Source organism: Aythya marila (assembly GCF_965140915.1).
Source record: "Aythya marila genome assembly, chromosome: 5".
Classification (NCBI taxonomy): Eukaryota; Metazoa; Chordata; class Aves; order Anseriformes; family Anatidae; genus Aythya; species Aythya marila.
Genome location: NC_139046.1, coordinates 6,964,937 through 6,985,263, shown reverse-complemented (window position 1 = coordinate 6,985,263; position 20,327 = coordinate 6,964,937). Strand labels below are relative to the sequence as shown.

General features: G+C 44.2%; 1 protein-coding gene and 1 long non-coding RNA gene across 4 annotated transcripts in view; one reads left to right on the top strand and one right to left on the bottom strand.

The window, feature by feature from the left end:
• Nucleotides 1–4,928, bottom strand: part of RHOJ (ras homolog family member J) — a 54,852-nt gene extending 49,924 nt beyond the window's left edge. The window contains exon 1 of one of the 2 annotated variants that reach the window (XM_082761609.1): nucleotides 4,236–4,928. In XM_082761609.1, coding sequence (XP_082617735.1) covers nucleotides 4,236–4,413 — 178 coding nt within the window. In that variant the 5' untranslated portion in view covers nucleotides 4,414–4,928. The remainder of the gene's footprint in view (nucleotides 1–4,235) is intronic. The other variant, XM_082761608.1, reaches the window with a different exon arrangement.
• Nucleotides 1–20,327, top strand: part of LOC309878731 — a 51,952-nt gene that overhangs the window by 7,346 nt on the left and 24,279 nt on the right. The window contains exons 1-3 of one of the 2 annotated variants that reach the window (XR_014317615.1): nucleotides 5,125–5,258; nucleotides 6,074–6,258; nucleotides 9,069–9,162. This is a non-coding gene — a long non-coding RNA (uncharacterized lncRNA). Of the gene's footprint in view, nucleotides 1–5,124; nucleotides 5,259–6,073; nucleotides 6,259–9,068; nucleotides 9,163–20,327 lie in introns of those variants that run through there. The other variant, XR_014317614.1, reaches the window with a different exon arrangement.

Genomic DNA, 20,327 nt, shown 5'->3' with positions numbered 1-20,327 from the left:
CCCTAAACCAGATGGTTTGAGATGTCCTCCCTAGACTAACCACCTAGTGAGTCCTCTGGTTGCAGAGGGGGCTGAGTTAGGCTCAGGGGTTGGTATAGCCCCCCCAGTCAACTGAGGGTTTGCATATAGAAAAACAAATGCACTTCTGAGTAAAAATTCTGGGGTGAATACATTTCATGCTAAAAATTGCTGGCTTTTTAAAGTTCATGAGTATCAAACAAGATGCTCAGTGGCTGCCTAAGTAAAAAAGATAACACATCTCCTGTCTGCCTTCCACAGAATGACCCTGTTCATTTTGGCACTATCAAACCAGCTTGGCTAGTAATTAATGGATCTTTTTAGTACAACCTCAGCCCTAATTAAACATCTATAATTTCATATAGTTAGACACAATACAAGTCACCCTGGCTGAGAGACCTTTGCTCACGGAAAAACGGCGTTTGATGTTGGAAGGACAGAATGGAAGCAGCATGTTAAAGCATCTACTCACTATCCAAACAGTCCCCATTGTTACAGCTATGGCCCGTAATATCCTGTTTGTCACTGGGATTGCACTTTGGTTTGCCTGCCCTAGAAACAGCCATTTACCTTGTGGCTAAACCCTTTTGGTGTGGGACTTGGATTTTCACCAAAGGTAAGAAAACCTACTCAGGGTTCTGGCCTCCAGCAAAACCTCTTCAAAATGCCTAGAGAAATAAACAGAATCATAAACTTCCTCGCATCCAACAAAAGAGCCCAGTTTCGTATCCAAATAACAAGTTCGCCTTCCCCATCTGTCTGGCATTACCTCTGACCCTGCTCTATATCCATCACATCCCAGCCCTGGCAACAGGCCCTGAACAAATTCATTTTTGTGGACTGTGGGTGAAATCTGTGGCAGAATATTAGTGGTGTGGAGCTAATAACTGGTTTGGACTTTTGTACAGTGCAGCTGCGTACATGGTGAAACGCCAACAGCCTTTCGGCCCAGGCAGTGCCGTATCCGAGCCTGTCTGCAGGAAGCCTGTTCCTTCCCTGGGTGAAATCCACGCATTGCCTTTGATTTTCTTAGAGGCAGGGTGAGTCCAAATTTTATAAAGTGGTTTCTCATACGCAAGGCTAAGTACCATGCAGATTTAATACCAGTTGGAGGTCAGCCCTTTGAAACGCTGGTTGCCTCCTCAGGGACACCTTGTTGGTGTGCTTATCTGCTTCGTGCTGTTGAAAAGCTGCCCCAGGTCTGAGGCTGACAAGATGCAATGGAGCAGGGCAAGTAGATGCAGCTGGTGCTGCGGGGCGGTGAACGGTTAACGCCTTGGCCATGACAGCGGTGCATCTGGAGCTCTTCCCAATTCTGGGCTGGATAGCATCACTGTCTCCCCCGAGTCGCTGGAGTCGCGGTGGTGAGAAACTGCTCTGAGATCACAATTGGAATCCTCAGTTTTTAATGCCTTTCCTCCCCCCTCCCGCTACTTTTTCCATTAGAAAGAAGGAAATTTGTAAATGCCCTGGGACTCACAACCAGGCTGTGACCTGGTGAGGCAAGACGAAGCACTTGCTAACACACCACTGCTGCTAATAATGCCTGGGTGAAAAACCTTCAATGGAAAGTGCAGCTTTGCAAAAAACCTGCTGCAATTAATTGCTTATGAGCATTTTCAACACAGACCAGCTGAAATTGGTTTCAGCTTGTTTGGGTAGGTCAAAATGGTTGGTTTTGACAGGGGCAAGGGCACGGGCAGACCAAGCCATGTGGCAAGATAAATTTCAACGTGATTTTTCCAGAGCTTTGACTGCTCTCCAGGATCTGTCTATGTGCAAAACCTTTCTGCATGCTGTGGTGGTACTGCCATGCCCATGTTAACACCATGCCACCTCTCCTTGTGGCCGTGGGCTGCCGCGTGGGGAGGGGTAGAAGGGTCCATTGCCACAGAGTATCCTAAAAGCTGTGAGCTTAGAGGTAAGTCTGAGCCTAAGTGAACTCTTTCCTCTCAGTATACACAGTATATTAAAGTATTTTAGTGGGTTATGTTATATTTTATGCCACATAATGTCTTTATGTTATATGAGTGAAGGTTTTTTTCTGGTACTCTGCTCCAAAAGCCATTTCTATTGCTCAGTTTTGTGTGCTGCTTTGTAGTGAGATAAGTATAATAAATGATGGGATTTCTCCCAGAAATGAAATTCCATTTTTGACCAGTGTTAGTTTTGACCACTGGCACGGGACAAAGTCTCAAAATAGCATGTTAATGTACAGAGCTATATTTTCCCTTATCTCTCTGAACTTTGTCATTAAAAACATTTTTAGTTTACATTTATGTGCTATAATAGTTTAAAAGGCAAACAAGAATAGCTGGAGATACTTTACAAGTCTAAATCTTCAAAGCCTGAAAAAGTAGATTGGCTTAAATGTGCCTGCCTACTGCTTTTAACTGGTGTCCTAAGGAAATTAGGATTATAGAGTGACACTCTTCATCTTCCTGTCCTTCTCTTAGCCCTCCTCTCCCTCAGTGATTTTGGAGCCCACGGGCAATTTCTACCACTTCTGACAGAGAGGAGATGAATTAAGGGACATCCCTGCAAGTGACCTGGTAGGGAAGAGCCTGGTGCCCCACCAAGTGCCAGCCTGAGTGGCTGGCATCAGCACCTGGGTGTGCACAGCCCCCATGCATACACACTTGTGCTCTCATCCTCACACCAAGGCCACTCAGCCCACAGATCAACACATATGCGGTCCAGTGCCAGCTATCATTTGGGTTTCTCCATACGCAGAGGCATTTGCAGGGCTTGGCAGAGAGCAGAGGGTGGTGGGCGCTGGAGCCAGCGTATTGCTGGAGAGCAAGGCTGTAAGGGACAAGCAGACCTCAGCTTATCACAGGAAAGTAAGTGGGTGCTATCACAATATAAGACAGAAATCTGTGCAGCCTTGCATAGTATTTGTGCCTTGCGGAAATACTTATTTACACCATAAAATATTATTTCATATATCTCGTTTGGGTAAAGATTTTTTTTCTAAAATGGTTGTTCAGTCTATCTGGTGGTAATAATAGAGAAAAGAGAGTGTTGCTTGCATTAGAAGTGATGCTGCCCACTCTTGTGGAGGAAAAGGTCTTCACATTTCCATGGATCAGATTCTGCAATTACACAGCTTTCTTGTTTGGCCAGTTCATCTGCTAAACCTGACACAAAGCCAGAATGAAAACAGAGATTTTCCCATTACAGAACACCAAATCTATGATAAGCCACGCCATGAAAATTCAGTTTTTAAGGAGGTGGAGAGAGAATGAGGGAAACTCCAACTGCTGCTGCGAGATAAGCAGCAGTTCTGCAGTGCTTCTAAAGTCTGTTTTCAGGGGGGATCTTAAAAACAACAACAACCATAAGGCAAAGGAGCAGTGAGATAAGAAAAACAACAGAATCTGGGATAGGAAAATTTAAGCAGGAGTTTGAGCAACAGTTTTAGCCTGTCACAACAGCTGTGTGGTAACTTTGGACACAGCTGGGTAAAGTAATTGCTACAGATAGAGACCTGTGAATATTGTGTTTAATCTGTGGGTCTGTTCTGCACACTGATGCAGTCAACATCATCTGTGATCTCTGTTATGTTCATATTTTTTTTTCTTACGCTAAAAATTCCCTCAGCATAAAGTACTCAAACCAATCACCGCTTCTGCTTTCTCCACTGTCAAGTTATAATATTAAATTCTATTTATAGATGGAGTAAAAAAATCTCCCTGAGAGCTATATTCTGACAGCACTCAGAGATATGCTGATTTTCTCAAAGATTACTCCTTAAATAGGACATAAATATTGTAATTTATGTAATTTATCACCAACAATGTATATTTTATGTATACATATATATATAATCTTCACCATAACTGCAGCCTGCAAAGTTCAGAACTTCAGAATTGAAAAAAACACCAAACCAAGCAGCTGAATATAACTTGACAGAGGCTGAATTACATTTGTTGTCCCCAAAACCCAGTGCATTTAATTGCATCCCTAATGCTTCTTACTTGCTGAAAACAAACTAAAAATCAGAAGCAAACAAATAAGTTCTCTGCATAAATCCCACGTTGCCCCAATTGTATGAACTACCATCCAAGCTCTCTGGCCACCATCCAGGCCTGGATCACATTCCTGGATGAGAAGTAACCCGTGCATCGCCTCCGAACCATCCCTGATCTTCCCTTACCTCCCACCTGGCCCTCCTGCAGCTCCCCATTAAAATTCCTTTTAAAGCCCTTCCTTACCTGCGTAGTGGTCAAACACGGTGGGCACGTACTCCTCAGGGAAGGCGTCGTTGGCATAGCTCATCAGCAAACAGGTTTTCCCAACCGCGCCATCCCCAACCACCACGCATTTTAACATCTTCTTGGGGTTATTGCTGCTCCCGTCAGTGCAGTTGTCATCTTCTTCCTTGCAGTTCATTCTTGCTGCTGCCGCCGCTGCTCTTGCTGCTCCCAGGACTTCCAAGTGCACATGAAGGAAAAATGAAGTGCGATTGTATTGACTTTTCCTGAGTTTGGAGTAGTGGTGGTGGTGTGGGGGGGAGGAATCTCAAACTCAGGAAATCATACTAATGTTTCCAGGCTGTCACAGCCGCTTCTAACAATTACCAGAGCAGTCAAGAGAATCATCGAGGTGAATAAATTAAATATAAGCAGAGGAATATTGCAAAAATCTGTCCTTTCTTGTTCATCCGAGTCAGGAAATCCTCATCCTGCCCCGGAGTTCTCGGTATTTATTGCGACTTAAAAAATATCAGCAGCCTGCGGCTTTGAGTTGCGTCTCCCTTCCTCCAGCCTGGCCGCAGGAATCAGGGATTCCTGTTAAATCCACTCCATTTTCCATTTCATTTCTAACATGGAGGAGAGTCTGGAGGGTTTTAATGGAGTTTTTCCTTTCTTTCTCCAGCTTGCTGTGTGTCAGGAAATCATGGGTTTCCTGCTGAATTCCATATTAGGATCAGTGGGCTTGTGAAGGGCTGCAAACAATGGGAGCTCTGTGTGTATTTGTACTTTGGAGGAACTCTGCCAGGACATGGAGAAAGAAAAACACTAGAGGTCTCTCTGCAGACCGAAGTTTTTAGGCTTCCTGCTCCATCCCGCGCTCAGGCTGCTCTCCGGGCTGCCGGCACTGATTCGGACAAGGAGGATTTTGGAGAGGCATTGGACCTCCGTGGCTGTGCAGGGTATGGCGAGGCTGGGAGCCCCGCTGCTGCCTTGGTGGTGTCGGCTCTGATCTTCCCGGGAGTGATCCCTGCTGATCCCAGGGTCGGTATTTTCGTACATTGGGAAGGAGAAGGGGGGGAGGTGGAAAAGCAGGCAGGAGGTATAGAGGGTAGGTAGAGTTGAATGTGAACTTGCTCTGTGTCTATAGCTCTTTAGAAAACTTGGTTCAGAATAATAAATCATTGATTTTTCAAGTTGGGCACTCAGAAAGTATCCCTTATGTTCCCCTTCATTTTCCCAAATAAGAAAAAGAGGGATTCCTCCTCCCCACCCCCCTGCCCCAGCGTAGCTTTGTAAACACAGAGAGCTAAAAGAAATAAAGTTACATGAATTAAAATGTGTGTGTATTTTTATATATATATATATATATATATATATATATATATATATATAACTCCCCATAGCATTCTGTGGAAAAAACAGCTTTGAACTGTACGATCCCTATCCCCCCCTCCAATCTCAGTTTTGTTCTGGCACTTCACGTGCCTCCTGTCTTCTCTCAATTTAAATATATAGCAGTCTATATGTGGGCAACATGAAGGGCCAAACTCCCTGCTCCTTCCACAGGAAAGATTTTGGAGTTTCCAGCAGAAACGAGCCAGGCATTGACATAAAGCCTAGTCCAGCGGCTCGGCACATCCTGCTGGCCGCGTTTCCCTTCCATAAGATTAAAAGGCTTTGAAAGGGGGAAACAAGCCCCCGCTGGGGCTCCACAGGGAAGCACACCAGCGCTACAGGCTTCCCCTGCCTTGCTCATGCCTGCTTAGAAAGAAATGCCCCAAAGCTTGCACAGCTGCTGAGTGACACACACCTGGAAGTGTAAAGACCAACACAATGCTAATAATGAACCTTTTTAGCCCCAGGCTGTGTTCTTCAATGTCTGCAGTGAAGGGGGCTCAGCAGACCCACCCGCAGTCTTGCCTGGACAGGCCCAGTCCCATCCCTGAGCTCTTCAGTGACCTGGCAGCATGATGGACCAGGCTTTCAACACCTTCCCCAGGAGGTGCTTAATGGATGAAACAAGGGAACAAGGTTGAACAAGGTTTGTTTCTTTACCTGGATAGCCCCAGGTCTCTGCTTGCTCTTAACAGGCATCTTAGTCATTCAGTAATTTATGCAACCTGCCCCATGTTCATTTTCTTCTCCTCATCCTCCTCTCTGTTGACAAGAGGGATCTTCAGAGGTACTGTTAAACCCAGCACCATACCTATTGTCACAATCATCACTGCAGGATTACCCCCAGTTAGGAGTTTGGGTTGCATCCTTTTAACTTCAAAACTACAACCAAAAGCTGAGGTTTACCCCCAAAACTTGTGAGCTCTAGGCACCCAGTGCCCCATTGTCCAAACAGTCACTCTATTGATCGTTTCCACCACCAGCAGCACATCTGGGTCATCCTGGGGGGGCTCAAGTGTTACAGGATTTTGATCTTTAAACTTCCTGCTGCAGCTGGGGCAAACTCTAAGCTTGTGCCTCTGTTTAGTTATTACATGGCTGGGTTGGTGCACTGATGCTCTCTGTGCCTTTGCTTACCAACCCACTGACCTTGTTGGATAAATTTGCAAAACCCATGAGTAAGCATATGCTGTTGCAAGGTAACCGCAGAGCCCGAGGAAGCAAAAAATAAAAAATCCAATAATTCATGGTTCAGTTCCCCATTACCTCTATCAGACAGAAAAAAACAACTAACTCACTTCCCATTTTACACAGGCATAATTTAGCTGCAAGCTTTTCCAACACCAACCATGGCTTTAGCTAAGGCAAGCCTTAATGCTAGTTAGGCCAGATTTAGGCCTACAACAAAATCCGCACAGTTCATTCCACCACACTCAACAGGGTTGTGTTGCCTTGACCATAAAGCTGGGCAGTCTCAGCACAACTGTGTCCACTTCCATTTTTCTGCAAGAGGCTGAACAGTGGAATTCCTTTGTGGTTTCTCTGGAGGCTTAAAAAATGAAGGAAAACTTCATTTTCCTCCCCACCTTTTTTTAAAGGGTCTTTTAAAATTGCTTAAAGGGGTTAGCTTTTGTGGTTCTTACTGTATTGAGGGGCTGAACTGGAGGGTTTTTGTAGACTCTTCCAATTCCAGGTTCTTATGTATAGGTACCTTGTGGGGTAAGATGCATCAATAAAAGAACTACATCCCTTAGCATGCTTAATGGAAACCTAGCCGCTCATTAGACTCTACCTAATGGCTTTCCTGGGAGAGGCAACAAAATTAGTTTATCTGGAAGGTAAAGAAAGTTGACATCTTGCCCATAAGGCTCTTAAATTCAGTGTTACAATTTCGCCTTACCTACACAGATGATATGTATAGCTCTAGTGGAGTTATGATAAAGTTATAAAAGAAGGGGCCAGAAGCATGTTTTCTTTAACCTCGTTACTTTAACGTGGTTTGGCACCATTCAGATCAGCTGGACCAAAACATCTTAAGAGCTGGTTTAGTTGCAAGAACATATAATCACATTGGTTTATACTTCTCTCTCAGGAGGCTGAGACAACATTAACCCCTCTGCAACCTGGGATTGTATATTGCAAAGTTGGCACTGACTTTGCTGTGTGAATCAACAGCCCAGTCCTCTTGTCTATAAGCCTAGCAAAGTTTGAGGCAATCCTGCTATGTCTAACAAGAGATTTCTTAACCTGTAAATTGCAAGTGGCAGTGCTTTAGGTTAACCTGACCCTTGTGCAGTTGCAGTGCAATTTTCAGCTACCCTTAAACTGCTTCTGCAGAGCTGCCTACAAGCCCCAGAGTGGAAGTCATAGGGTTATTGGTAATGATCAGCAAAACTCAGGTCTTGTGATTCAATCTGGATCCAGGGCTTTTTTGCTCTTTCACTAATCAAGTTAGAAACGGCCAGCTTTTCTCACAAGATCTCAGTCCTTCCCATCTTACAAATCCAATAAGAGCAGGCTGGTTTCAAGCCACGAAGTTTGACAAGACGTGCCTGAAGTAAAACAGTGAGCCCAACTAGTCTGAATGCTTGGAAAGCTTGCTTTGCTCCGTGTGGTTCTCAGCTATCCAACCCAATTTTCATCCCACTCATTTTACAAGCCTCTAGCCAAGATCATCATGGCAAGAAGGGAGGCTAAAGAAGACCATAATAGATATAGGCAGATGTTACTAGCACGGGGGAGCAAAGCTGTCACCTGAGGCACTAGCTAGCAAAGATTCTCAAGCAAAGAGCTCTGCTCTAGTTGAAGCGCTTCTGACCTTTTGTTAATTAACAAATTAACTGGCTGCAGATCTGTTCCTGGGACTGCATAGTATGTCCAATTCCCACACGTCTGTGTGGAAGCATCAGCTTCATCTTCATCAGCACAGGTCTGACAGGACAGTCCCTGCAGCTGCTTCCTCAGGGATCAGCGAGTTCAAGGCCTGTGAGAGGAATTTTGGTGAGATCTGTGGGAGGTGAAGGACTTGCAAATTTGTTAATTAGCTCTGCAGTGAGCAGTATGTTTGCCAATTAAATCCATTCTCTATTTCTCTGCAGGCTTTCAGAGGGAGAAAAAGAAAAAAGAAAAAGAGCTGTATTGTGCTCTTCCAGCTCTTTCCCTAACCAAATCTGCCACTGCCACATTTTTCCCCAGTGCCTCCTGTCATCTTTCTTTATGCAATTTTATGAGCTTAAAGCTTGTAAGTTAGAGGAATTTTCTCCGTTAACTATTTTCCTCATCTCATCTTTCATTAGGCCTTGCCCTCCTTATTCCTCCCCTGCATCATCCCTTCTTGGCCTAAACAGAACAGATCTGTCCCTACATTCTCACCCATAGGAGGCAGCTCCATGGGCTGGGGGGTTTTGAAGGTGACTGCAGTACCATAAAGCTTTTCTCCCCACCTCTTATTGCTAGAAACGGCCTCATCCATCCTCCCTCCTTCCACCTACCAGTGCTGACGTGGGAATGAAGTTTCTGGCACTGCTGCTGAACTGTAAATTGACTTCAGGTAAATCTTCTCACTTTTTTTTACTTTTTCTTTGTCCAATCTGTTGGATTGTCAGAGGGTTTTTCTTTTTTTTTTTTTTGGGGGGGGGGTGAGGGGGGACAGGGATTGTATTGGTATCAGACTGAGCATAGCAGAACCATACTGAGCTTAATTATCACTGTGCAGTTCAAAGCCAGGTCAGATTCTTCACCTTTTCTGGACTGTGAGATGGTAAAAGCCAGACTCCTGCAGTTAAATGAAATCAAGACTTTAAGCATCCCTGTAGTCACCACACTCTCAGGGGAGCCTCCTGGACCCCTAGTCCTAGATAGAGTAGGCTTGGGGTGGTTCCTCTTTGTTCTTGGGTTGTCTGGATGTGCCTCCACAATGCAGCAAGAAAAATTGAAATGAAGGCATTTTATCTTTATTCCCTCCATCCTCTGTTCCCCTTTCTTGCTGGCAGCCCCATCCATCAGCCTCCCACCCTGGTGAAATGGTCGTTGAGACCTCAAGTGAATTTGATATGTTGAAAAGCAGAAGCAGTAAAAAAGGGAGGAAAAAATAACAATTTAGCATTGACCACAGTGGGGATGGAAGCACTCTGCGTGAAGCATTTTTAGAGGCAGTTTGCTGAATGGGTAGGTGCTGAGGTTCGGCTTTGAGGCTTGTTGAGTGAGAGCAGGCCTCTTTACAGCCATCACACGCCATCAGTCATGCTGCCACCATCACCACCACCAGCAGCAGGGAGTCTCCTGTTTCATGCTGCTGCCATGGATATAATTAGTGTCATTGGGTTTCCCTTTGGAATGAGGAGCTTATAAAACAAATGACTTTGGGGATATGAGGTCAAGCAAAGGATGATTCATGTCCTGCTCATCAGAGTACCCTCATCGCCGAACTTGTTTCCAAAAAACAGCTGCTATCTAATGAGACCTGCAACATGGTGTATTTGTGGGTTTATGACAGGGGAGGGATGGAGGGATTATTTTCAGCTAGGAAAGATGATGATCAGCTTGTTAATTTACAGTTCTTTCTGCATCACTGACTGTAGATAGTGCTGTGTTACCCATCCATGAAGCTGACGGTACTTGTCCAGTGGCTGTATTTCCAGCTGTTCTGTTTATAGGTATATTTGGATGTATTAGGTATATATATATACCTATATACCTATATATACATATATATAGTATACATATGTATATATATATAAATATATATACATATATATATACATATGTATGTATATATATGTATATATACATATATATATACATATGTATATATATATATATAGGTATATAGGTATATATATATACACCTATATTTATATATAGGTATATTTGGACCCTGGGGGTCAGTTTTCCTTGGAGGTGTGAAAGTACCCTTTGGATGGTGGAATATGTGCATCTGGTGGTCTGGTGCATCCCTCCATTTGCATCAGGGTTCTCTCACTTCCTTCTAGAAAATTGTTGGCTGTCACCTCTGCCTTCTCTCCTGTCTAGTATCTGTCTTCCATGGCTATTTTATATAGCTTTTTTAAGTCTTCCCCTCCCCTTCCCTCTCCCTCGAGTAGAGCTGATGTCTGAAAAAAATCCATTTACTCCTCTCCATATGACAGTTGGGAGAACTGAACTTAAGTATGTGTTCAGCCTGGAATCAACAGAGCAAGAAAACAAAAGCAAAACATGTTAGGCATTTTCTTCCTACCTACCTATGGTGTTTTCTGTAGAGGATCCTTTTCTAAATTACATTTATTTTAGGTTGAGCAATACAGCAGGAGGTTAAACAAGAAGGAACCTCATCTATGCCTCTTCTGTATCTTAAAATATCATTTGCAACTGCATATGATGGACTGCTGAGAAAGTAAAAGGCCTGCAATCAGGAAATCAAACTGCACCAAGGGCCCCAAATTGCGACCAGTTAGCAGAGTGCATACGTGTATGCAGTGAAGTCATTAAAGGGACAAATCTATTTTGTTCACTTGTGAGTAATGCTTGGGACATAATCCGCAATTTCTTTAGAAGCAGAGAAACCTCCCCAAGTTAGATGTGACTGAAAGTTATGTTTCCAATGGGGAGAAAACATTCACGTCTAAAAACATGCCAGTTGGAATCTGTAGGTTTTCAGCTTCCCCCTTTCAGGCCGGATTGCCAAGCTGGCTTTATCATCGGAATGAGCACACAGCTGATTCATAAAACATTCATGCAGAGTTTTTACTCTCTTGGAAAGAAGGGAGCAGGCTGCTTCCAGGGAGGGGATATGCTTTTGTGCTTCAAGGGATCTTTCTCCACTCAAAAATTAGCAGGAGGCTGGCGCTGCCTCCACATTTCAGGAGCACGCAGATGGGACAAGGACCAAGGTGGAAAACGAAGGTCTAGCAAGATTGTGATGGGCTTTTTCTCCACTGTGTCTCCTTACTGAGCCTATCCTGAGCACAGCGTTGTGGCAAAGGCACTGCAATGAGATCCAGGGACCCATTTCCAAACCCACCGCTCAGACATGCATAAGTGGAGTGGATCATTTAAGCCATGCCCTTACCTCATGTGTAAAACAGGAAAGAGAAATGCTTCCTGTTTTTGTTTTGTTTTGTTTTGTTTTGTTTTGTTTTGTTTTTTTTACTGCTAACCTTCAGAGCAGAGAGCAACTCCTGCAGCATGTGAGGGGTGTGTGTCTGTGGCAGAGCTAAACCAACCTATTTTCTGGCTGTCACCAAGAAAGCATTTGGTCAGACCTCACAGTGAGCTTGTTAAAGGCAAAAACTGTTCCAGGTATATGTTGTTTTCCTTCATGTTGTATTTCTGTGGGCTGAACTTCTCTAACTCTCTCTCAGGACAACCCAGCTTTCCATCAGTGACAGAGTGATGGGAGGAGAGCTGACAGCAGCAGGGGACTTTTTTTTTTTTTCTCCCTTTTGTAGCAATTGGGTTTGTATCACCCAATTGTGCTCTTTCTCCAGCAGAATTAGGGTGTGTTGCTAAAACAAATGAGGAACACGTGCATCCTACCCAAGCTGCAGAAACTTGTGCATGAAATTGCATGAGGCCAAAGGTCAGAACATTAAAGCAAGGCCTTGGGACCTACAGGTACCCAAAGGTATACTGGAAGGCAGAGGGAGAAAAATCTTAATTTGCTGTGTCTGCTGGCTACTCACAGACAGTTTTTGCGGCCACAGCAAATGCAGGAGCTGTATTTGGTAGCTCACCACTTGGGGAAAGAGGTCTCAAAGCATTTGGGGGAAGTGGTGCTGGTAGTTCTGCTCAGTAGCTGGTAAGCTTTCTGCCCTAATGGACTGTACACCGAGATCTTCTTGTGGCCAGAAGCCATTAGACACATATAAAGTACCTTGGGGTGCTGGGAAGGGATAAATAAGGGCTTTGGGGAGCAGCTGGAATGACTCCCCAGAGCTCACCACAGAGGGGGCCACCAGGTGCTGCCACCCTTAGCAGGTCCTGGTGGCTCAGTCCCTCTCCACCATGAGGACCACATTACGGTGTATGAATTGTACCTAGCTTGAAGGCCACAGCCTGGGCTCCCTGAGCTCATGCCATGGCAGTGTGTCCCTGTGCTCTGTAAAGTGTGTGTCCCCAGTACTTCCCAAGAGGTCTATGCAGGATTTGTTATGCTTGGCAGAGTTTTTGCTGCAGTTGATACAGCTGTCAATGTACCTGTGATAACATATTTGGCTTGTGTGTGTGTCATAAGCTGCAGTCACAGCTATGGGTTGCAGAGCAGACATGCCATGGTAGATGTTCCTGGCTCTTTCATGCTGATTTAGAAACTTTTTCACCCATCTGTGCCACCTCTTTCTCACTGTCATGTGGCTTATTCCTCTGCCAAGAGGGCACTGAGATTTTTCATTAGGAAGCACTGCTTATTCAACGATGGCCATTTGTGAAATTTAGGCATAGTGTGTCATTGGGGAACTGTGACTGCTAAATTCTGCAATATGGTACCAAGTTCCTAAGGGCCAGAATTTCCTTTCCCTGCTCCCTGTGCTCCCACTGTGGCACATTTGTATAAAATGAGCCTGGCTGCACATTTGCCACCATCTCAGAGCTGTCTGGGTTTGCTTTCGGTGTATGCTATTAAGTGGCAGGAATCCCTGTGGATTGTTTTCCTCGGATCAGCAGCATTTGAAGCCACGCTGTCTTCGTGAAAATGTATTCTGTAATGGTGATTTAATAGGCAAAAGTGACTCATGAGAATTTCAAATTTGGTTTGACTTTTTTGCAGCCAAAGGTCCTGTAATGCACCCGAGAGGTTATGGAGTCTCCATCCTTGGAGATCTTCAAAAAAACATCTGGACATAGACCTGGACAACTGGCTGTAGGTGACCCTGCTTGAGGAGAGGGGTTGAACAAGATGACCTCCACAGGTCCCTTCCAACCTCACCCAGTCTGTGATTCTGTGATCAGATAGACCGCGCTTGAGGCTCCTCTCTGTTGTGAAGCAAAATGAAGTACATACCTATATTTTGTATGCCTCTCTCCACATGCATCTCTAAGGACTGGAACTGCAGCATATTTCAAGAACTTGTGCAGAGTCCTCCAGTCACGCAAGAAATCATGACATTAGGTTCTCGCGTTTATCATCATTTCTTTCAAAACAAATATGCTGTAAACTGCAGCTTTAGCGAGTAATATGGGGATCGGTTCCCAGTGAACTGTTATTGACTCAGTTTGACTTCAACATATTTTTTTTGCTGTCTTCATGACATATTTGGTAACAGTCAAATACAGGTTGCTGGTTGTTACAGCAGCGAGTAATGTCTAGGAGGTGGTGAGGGGGATCCATCATCTTTTTTAGTCTTGTCTCTCTGATTTTTGAATGGCAAGCATCTGACCTATCTCTTTGGCTTATGTTGGGGATGAACTCTATGTTTTCAGATATTCTGGGAAACGTGTAACTTCTCTTCCTTGCCTGTGGAAGCAGCTTTTGGGCAGAGGCCTCTGCATCCTTTCTCCAGAGGGCTGTGATCAGTGCTGTGTGGATATGAACAGACGCCTTGAAACAAATGGGTTTATTTAACATGTGAAGCAAAACATTAGAGGAACTAACTTAAAAACAGCAAGCAGCTGATAAGCATCTGTAATTTAAGCTTCAGACTTCTTTGATGGACTTTACTCATCATTGACAGGAGGAGAACAACCCCAGATTACGTGCTTTAACTAATGCAGGCAATCTGAAGACACAGCCTGCTCTCAGTAGGCATCACCCAGTAGGATTTTTTTCTTGGAAATGCTTTTCCCAAAGCTCTGGGCCTGCTGTGCTCATCTGAGCCCTGTGACCATATGGTGCACTGGCTGTTGTCAGGGGACCCAGCTGTGAAGCCTTCCTTTTTCTTTTTCAGCTCAAGCATCAAAGCAGCCTGAGAGCACAGTGTTGCAGGAACCACTCCGTAATCATACCCTCCAGACCAATTCATTTTTAATGCCTTGGCCTTAGAGCTTGTGATATACTATCACGCTCCCATGTTCAGTCCCGAGCCCACCAACCTTCATCACAGTCACGAGCTGAGCTGAGAGCCCCACGTGCTGTTTAGATACACAATTGTAAATAAACCTGATGGCCTCAGAAAACATTTCAAACCTTCCTGTCCTCTCTGTTTCTGCCACACACCTATACCTGAGAAGGGAAAGCTCTTGAGTCGTGGAAAATGTCATGTCTTTCTCTCTGTCACAGGTAAGAGCCCTCTCCTTTGGTGGCAAATGAACATCAGCAATAAGGTTCTTCATTTCAGCTTCTTACTATTACACAATTTGAAATGCTCCAGTGATTTTTAATCTTTGCTCTATAAGATCTTCAGAGATTCATCTGCTTTCAAAATGGCCAGTGAGAATAATTTTGCTGTGTTAGCTATTGGGTAAATAAGAAGTCTCACTTAAACCTGTTCACTAAGTGTCTGAATTATGGCATGGTACTTACACATCTTTCCTTATTCTCCAGTGTCTTGAGCATTATTAATTTTTAACAGATTGGAAGTGCAGCTCAGATTGCCACCAGACACTTCTTGCCTCTCTCAATTTCATCTAGACCATCTTGGGCCATATTTTAATTATTGGCAAAAGTGAAAACCAAACCCAAAAACCTTACTTTGTAGGTTTTCCCACAGAAAGAGCTGCTAAGCTCCTCAGAAAATCTGTCCCCGTGAGACTTCCCAACTTTTTTGACCAGGTTCAGTTCTCAGTTCTCTTCCAGATTTGCACTGAGGTAACAGGCATTGGAAAACAGTCCACTGGGAAATCGTGTGAGAGTGGGTTCATGTGACAGATCTTTCTGCAGCTTGTCATGCCATGAATAGCAGAGCAACAGCCTTTCAGCACTCAACCATGTCACTGCCTGCATTACTTTTGATGGAACTGGGGTGAATGCCTGCCTGTGGAAATAAGGAAAAAGTTAGCTGAGTCTTTTTAACTCATGGAAAGGGTTGGTGTGTGCTTTCATTGAAAGTTTGCATAGTATCTTGGTTTAAGTGTCCTCCTGTTACTGTCCCTGCTCTGGTGGCTTTGCGCTGGCATGTAGGATTTGCATTCAGCAGTGCTGAGAAGACCACAGAGGTTACATTAAGCACTGTAAAAGCATACAGGGAAACTCAGCAGCTCCAGCCCCATGGTGTTTGCAGTCTAAAGGTGCAAATGACAGGAGGGAACCAGAAAGGAAAGGGCTGTCCAGCTCACGTGTTATGTAGTGGTATGGCTAGAAATAGCAGCCCATGCCCTTGACTCATGAATCAGTGGTTATCTTCTCAGTTAAATGCCTTTGAGTCATGTGCTGTGCCTACAGCACGTTGCTCCAAGTGCAAGACCAGGGCCAGGCAAGCTGTTTGTTTGCAGGATTTTCCTGCTGTGGGATCTGTCACTCTTCAGTATTTGGGAAGGACTGAGCATGAGGTGCTAAAACTGTCCTTTGGATGCTACTCAGCTGTAGTGCAGACAACCTGTGGGCTCAAGATGGATATCCTCTGAGCCTCTCCATAGCAGAAAATGTTTAGTAGAGATGTGTCTTGGAAAAGCACATTCCCTTTCCCTACTCAGCTGTATCAAAGACTGTATGGATATAGACAAGGAAAATTTGATGGCACAGGGGCCTCTCCTTTGTTCATCTCTTCCATCCTGTCTATGTTTAGACCATCCTCATTAACCAGGCTTGAATTTGGATTTGAACTTGCTGCATTGCACAGCTCACACCAGCTGCAGCCGTTCTGCCCCAAGGGGCAAAGTGCAGAGCTGGACACTTGCCTGTGGCTGGATTTCCTTGGCTGGCAAGTCCCTTGGCTCCTGGCTGACACAAGCCAGTTTGGGAGCCAAGAAGTTGTCAAGTTTATGGTTTTGAGAAGAGCAGAATCAACATGGGTTTGAAACTTCTGAGAAGGTCTTCTCTCTGCCTTCCAGAGCACAGAAACCATGTTTATGCCTGAGCAGACCGGAGCTGATAAAGCCAGCAGCTTCACATAGCCATGAGCTGACCCCTTGCAGTACGCAGCTGCTCACAGCTGTCCCACTGTGGATGCACACAGCTTCATTTTTATGGTGTAGGGTGAAAATTTGGGCTTTTAAACACTATCAAGCTATTTGCTTCTCTTTCTCTGTCTCTTTCCACAGCTGACCTCAATGTCTAGCTGTAAAGGCATTCTCTGGTTTGAGTGCTGCTGAGCAGAGTGACATCCCGGCCTCTCCTGCTGCTCTGTAATTAACAGCCCCAAACATGGAGCAGTGTCTGACCCTCTGACATTTTTTTGCCAGGGCTTTTATTAATTTGACACTAGTTTTCATAGCAACTCACCAGGGAGCTGTAGCACTCAGCTGTACCTGACAGAAAATGGTGGGTTTATATGCTCCAAAGGTTGTACTGAGCCTCAGAGGCAAACTGCAGTTTGAATCCTCCAAGTCTTTGTTTAAAAATAAATAAATTAATTAAAGGATTGAAGTGGGAACAGAACAATTGAAAAGTAGTATTTATATCACCTTGGGCTGCCAAACTCTGTTATCATGGTCTATCAAAACTCCCACCCTGTGGGGATCAGGCACGTAGACTTGTAACATCCCTGTGCTCAGTTCCACTAACGTCCCTGTTCCTGAGGGGACGCTGCCTTGTACCTGGGAACTAACTTAAAATGAAGGGATGTTTCATTCATTACCTGATGGAGAATTATTTCAAATTCTGAAGTGAGCTTTTCTCCTGTTTCCATTAAAAACTCTTCTCAGTGCTCTTGCGATCCCTTCACTCCTGCTGTACTTACTTCTGACATGAGCAGACTCTTTCATAGTAATGTTTGGACACCTCACATGTTTTTTACTTGGGTCAGACAGTGTGATGGTGGCCATGACACATGCAGGTTTGGTATTACTTTTTTTGTGGACTTATACCCTTGTTTTCACATGGTCTTTTGCCTCAGGGTTCCTTATCCTAATGCAATTTGGTGGCAGTGTTTGTTCAGTGGAAACTCTGTCTTAATTGGGGAAAATCCTTTTTTCTTTTTGAAAAGAGAAAACTTTAAATGATCTGTTTAAGGTAGTTTTGCATTTGCAGATAGTCTCCTTACTTAACTCTAAATTCCAGACATGATCTGGTTGCTCTAAGGAGGGACTCAGTCCTCCCCAGATTGCTTTTCACCTTTGGGTCATTTACAGCCTTTCCTATCTTTTCTCTTTGTTGACCAGTTTGCAAGCACCTCCCTCATCTGTTTCCCCTTCTGTGTGCAACACAGTGCTCTGCAAAGGCCCAGCTATTGTTTCCTTGTTTTATTGTTAGTCACCTTTTTCTGACGTAACTGGAAAACATTACCAACGTCACCTTCTTTCCTGGCAGAAATCAGGCTGCTTCCTACCTGTCTTCCTTTTGTGAGGGCAACCTTGCCTACAGATATCAATAGAAATGCTGTTTAAATCTCTTCCAGTTGTTGGTTTTCTGGGAATTATCACTTCAGAGGGGGCTTTTAGCATGTCCAGGGTTCTCCTCCAGACGGTTCCTGACAGTCCCCTCAGACAGTCGATACCATGTGTTGTTGTGCTATTATTCAACATGAAGGCATCCTTCAGTACTGTCTGGAGGCTCAGCCTTGTACAGCATGAGACTCTGTCCAACAGTGGATCTTGTATAATGGTAAACAGTTTATTCCATGCATGGCTCATTTCTCCCCCCCACCTGCTAACGTTGGCTTTATGCTGTCCGTCACAGTATCCACATTTTTGCCTGTTCTTGGCTAATACCTTAGTTCTTCTGCCTAGGAATTTCTCTTCCAACAGAAAGTAAATCTGTAATTCCTTTAGCCTCAGGCCATTGCTCCATGGTGTTTATCCTCTGAGTCTTGAATAAAACCTTTCTGAAAGGTTTATTTTTTTTTATTTTTCTGAAAACCTTGCTTGCAGGTGACATACCATACCAGTGGTCAGTGTGTGTTTAAGAAGTATTGTAGCTCTTAACACTGCATCACCCCTATGCCAATTTAACAGTAGTGGCTCAATATCTTCACATCCTATATTTTTACTATTCCTTAACAGATCTCCTGTATAAATTCTCTTAAAAACTCATTAATTTCTATCTCAGTTCCACTTAATAGCTCAGTGAGGCTTCTATAAAGTAGCGTGCAGTTGAGACAGAAGTTCCTCTCTCTCCCACACCCTGTTTCTGATGGGGATAATATATGATCATGTGTGCCTGTCAACTGCAAGTGTTGTGGTCCTGCAGTGGTCTTCAGCTCATGCATCAACACCTGCTGCTAATTCTGGTGGGTAGGTGAACAGGCTCACACTGCTGTTCGTCCCTGGTTGCTTCCATTTGCAGTGAGGTATAATTTCAGGGACTGCACATTGCATTCATTTGCAAAGCAAAAAAAGAAATAAAATTCTTAGGTATAGGCAAATTTGGGATGAAGGAAAGGGCGAAGAACATCCAGACACCGTAAAGGTGCAATCTGTGTCCAAAGCATGCCCTGATGCAGTTTCACAGCTGCCAGCAGAGAGGGGTAGTCAGCCGTGTAGACAACAGCTGCATTGCCAAGGAACAAAATTACAGAGCCAGATGTTCTTCTTGGAAGTACATTACACCGAACTTGGCAGATGAGTGCTGTAGCTGCCAAGTACGCCTCTTATTTGGTCATAGGTAATGATCCCTCTATCAGGGAATGCAAAAAAAAAAAAAAAAAAAAAAAAAAAAAAAAAAAAAAAAGACCACACAGAAAATCCTCATCAAAATGTTCTACTTGAAACCTTGAAACATTAACTTTTCCTTGATCAAAAAGACGCAGAAGCTCCATGGCAACCTTCACATCTAGTTTGACAGATGATGTTGTTTACTACCAGGCATGAAGTGAGAAACTTGCAGTAACCAATGCCAAACACTTTCAAGGTATTTGCTACTGAAAGGTGACTAAGAGGCTGAGATAATTTTTATAGCACCCACAGTTGTTTGTGGGCGCTGTTGTAATTCTCAGCTAGGGCTGCAAGTGAGAAGGAGAACTTCTGGTCCTGTCTCTAAAGTAAATATCAGCACTTCGGGTTTCTGAGGATATGTTTGTGCTGTAGCCACGTCTGCGACTACTGAGTGGTAGGGACAGACTCAGCCTATCTGTGGAACAGCCAGCTGGGTGTGAGTAGAGACTAGCTGCTGTGTAGAGCACCTTCCTCAGCTTGGGTGTCCATTTTTGCTGGAAAATGTTAAAGCCTGATGTTGCCTGTATTGCTGTCCAGAGCTAATGTTTCTGTGGTCTACAGTACTCAGCAATGGCAGCATGGAGAGATATGGGCCCAAATTTGTGCCAACTAGTGGGATACAGTTCATATAAGTGCCTGAGTTGCGGGTATGGTTGTGTTGCTGATAGAGGATGCAGAGATTCACCCCGCCAAAGACCGCAGACACCCCCAAGTGTACTTATCTAGTGAGAGCTTAGATGACTGGGTCTTTGGAAGTGGATAATACCAGCATCTCTGAGGTACCTGGAGAGAGAATTCATTTCCTGTACGTCTTTAGTCATCTTTCATAAACATTCTGCATTTGATCTGTCTCTCCTGGGACTCGGAAGTTGCAAACCCAATGTCTTTAAAAAACAAAGAAACTAACAGCGGTCCAAAACCCTCTGAAAAATAAATCTCTCAGTAAGAAACTTACCCCTAAGAATTGCTTTGACCCAGCATTTCCTATGTGTGATATTAAACTCGTTCCTGCACCATCAACAAATTTAAGATCCG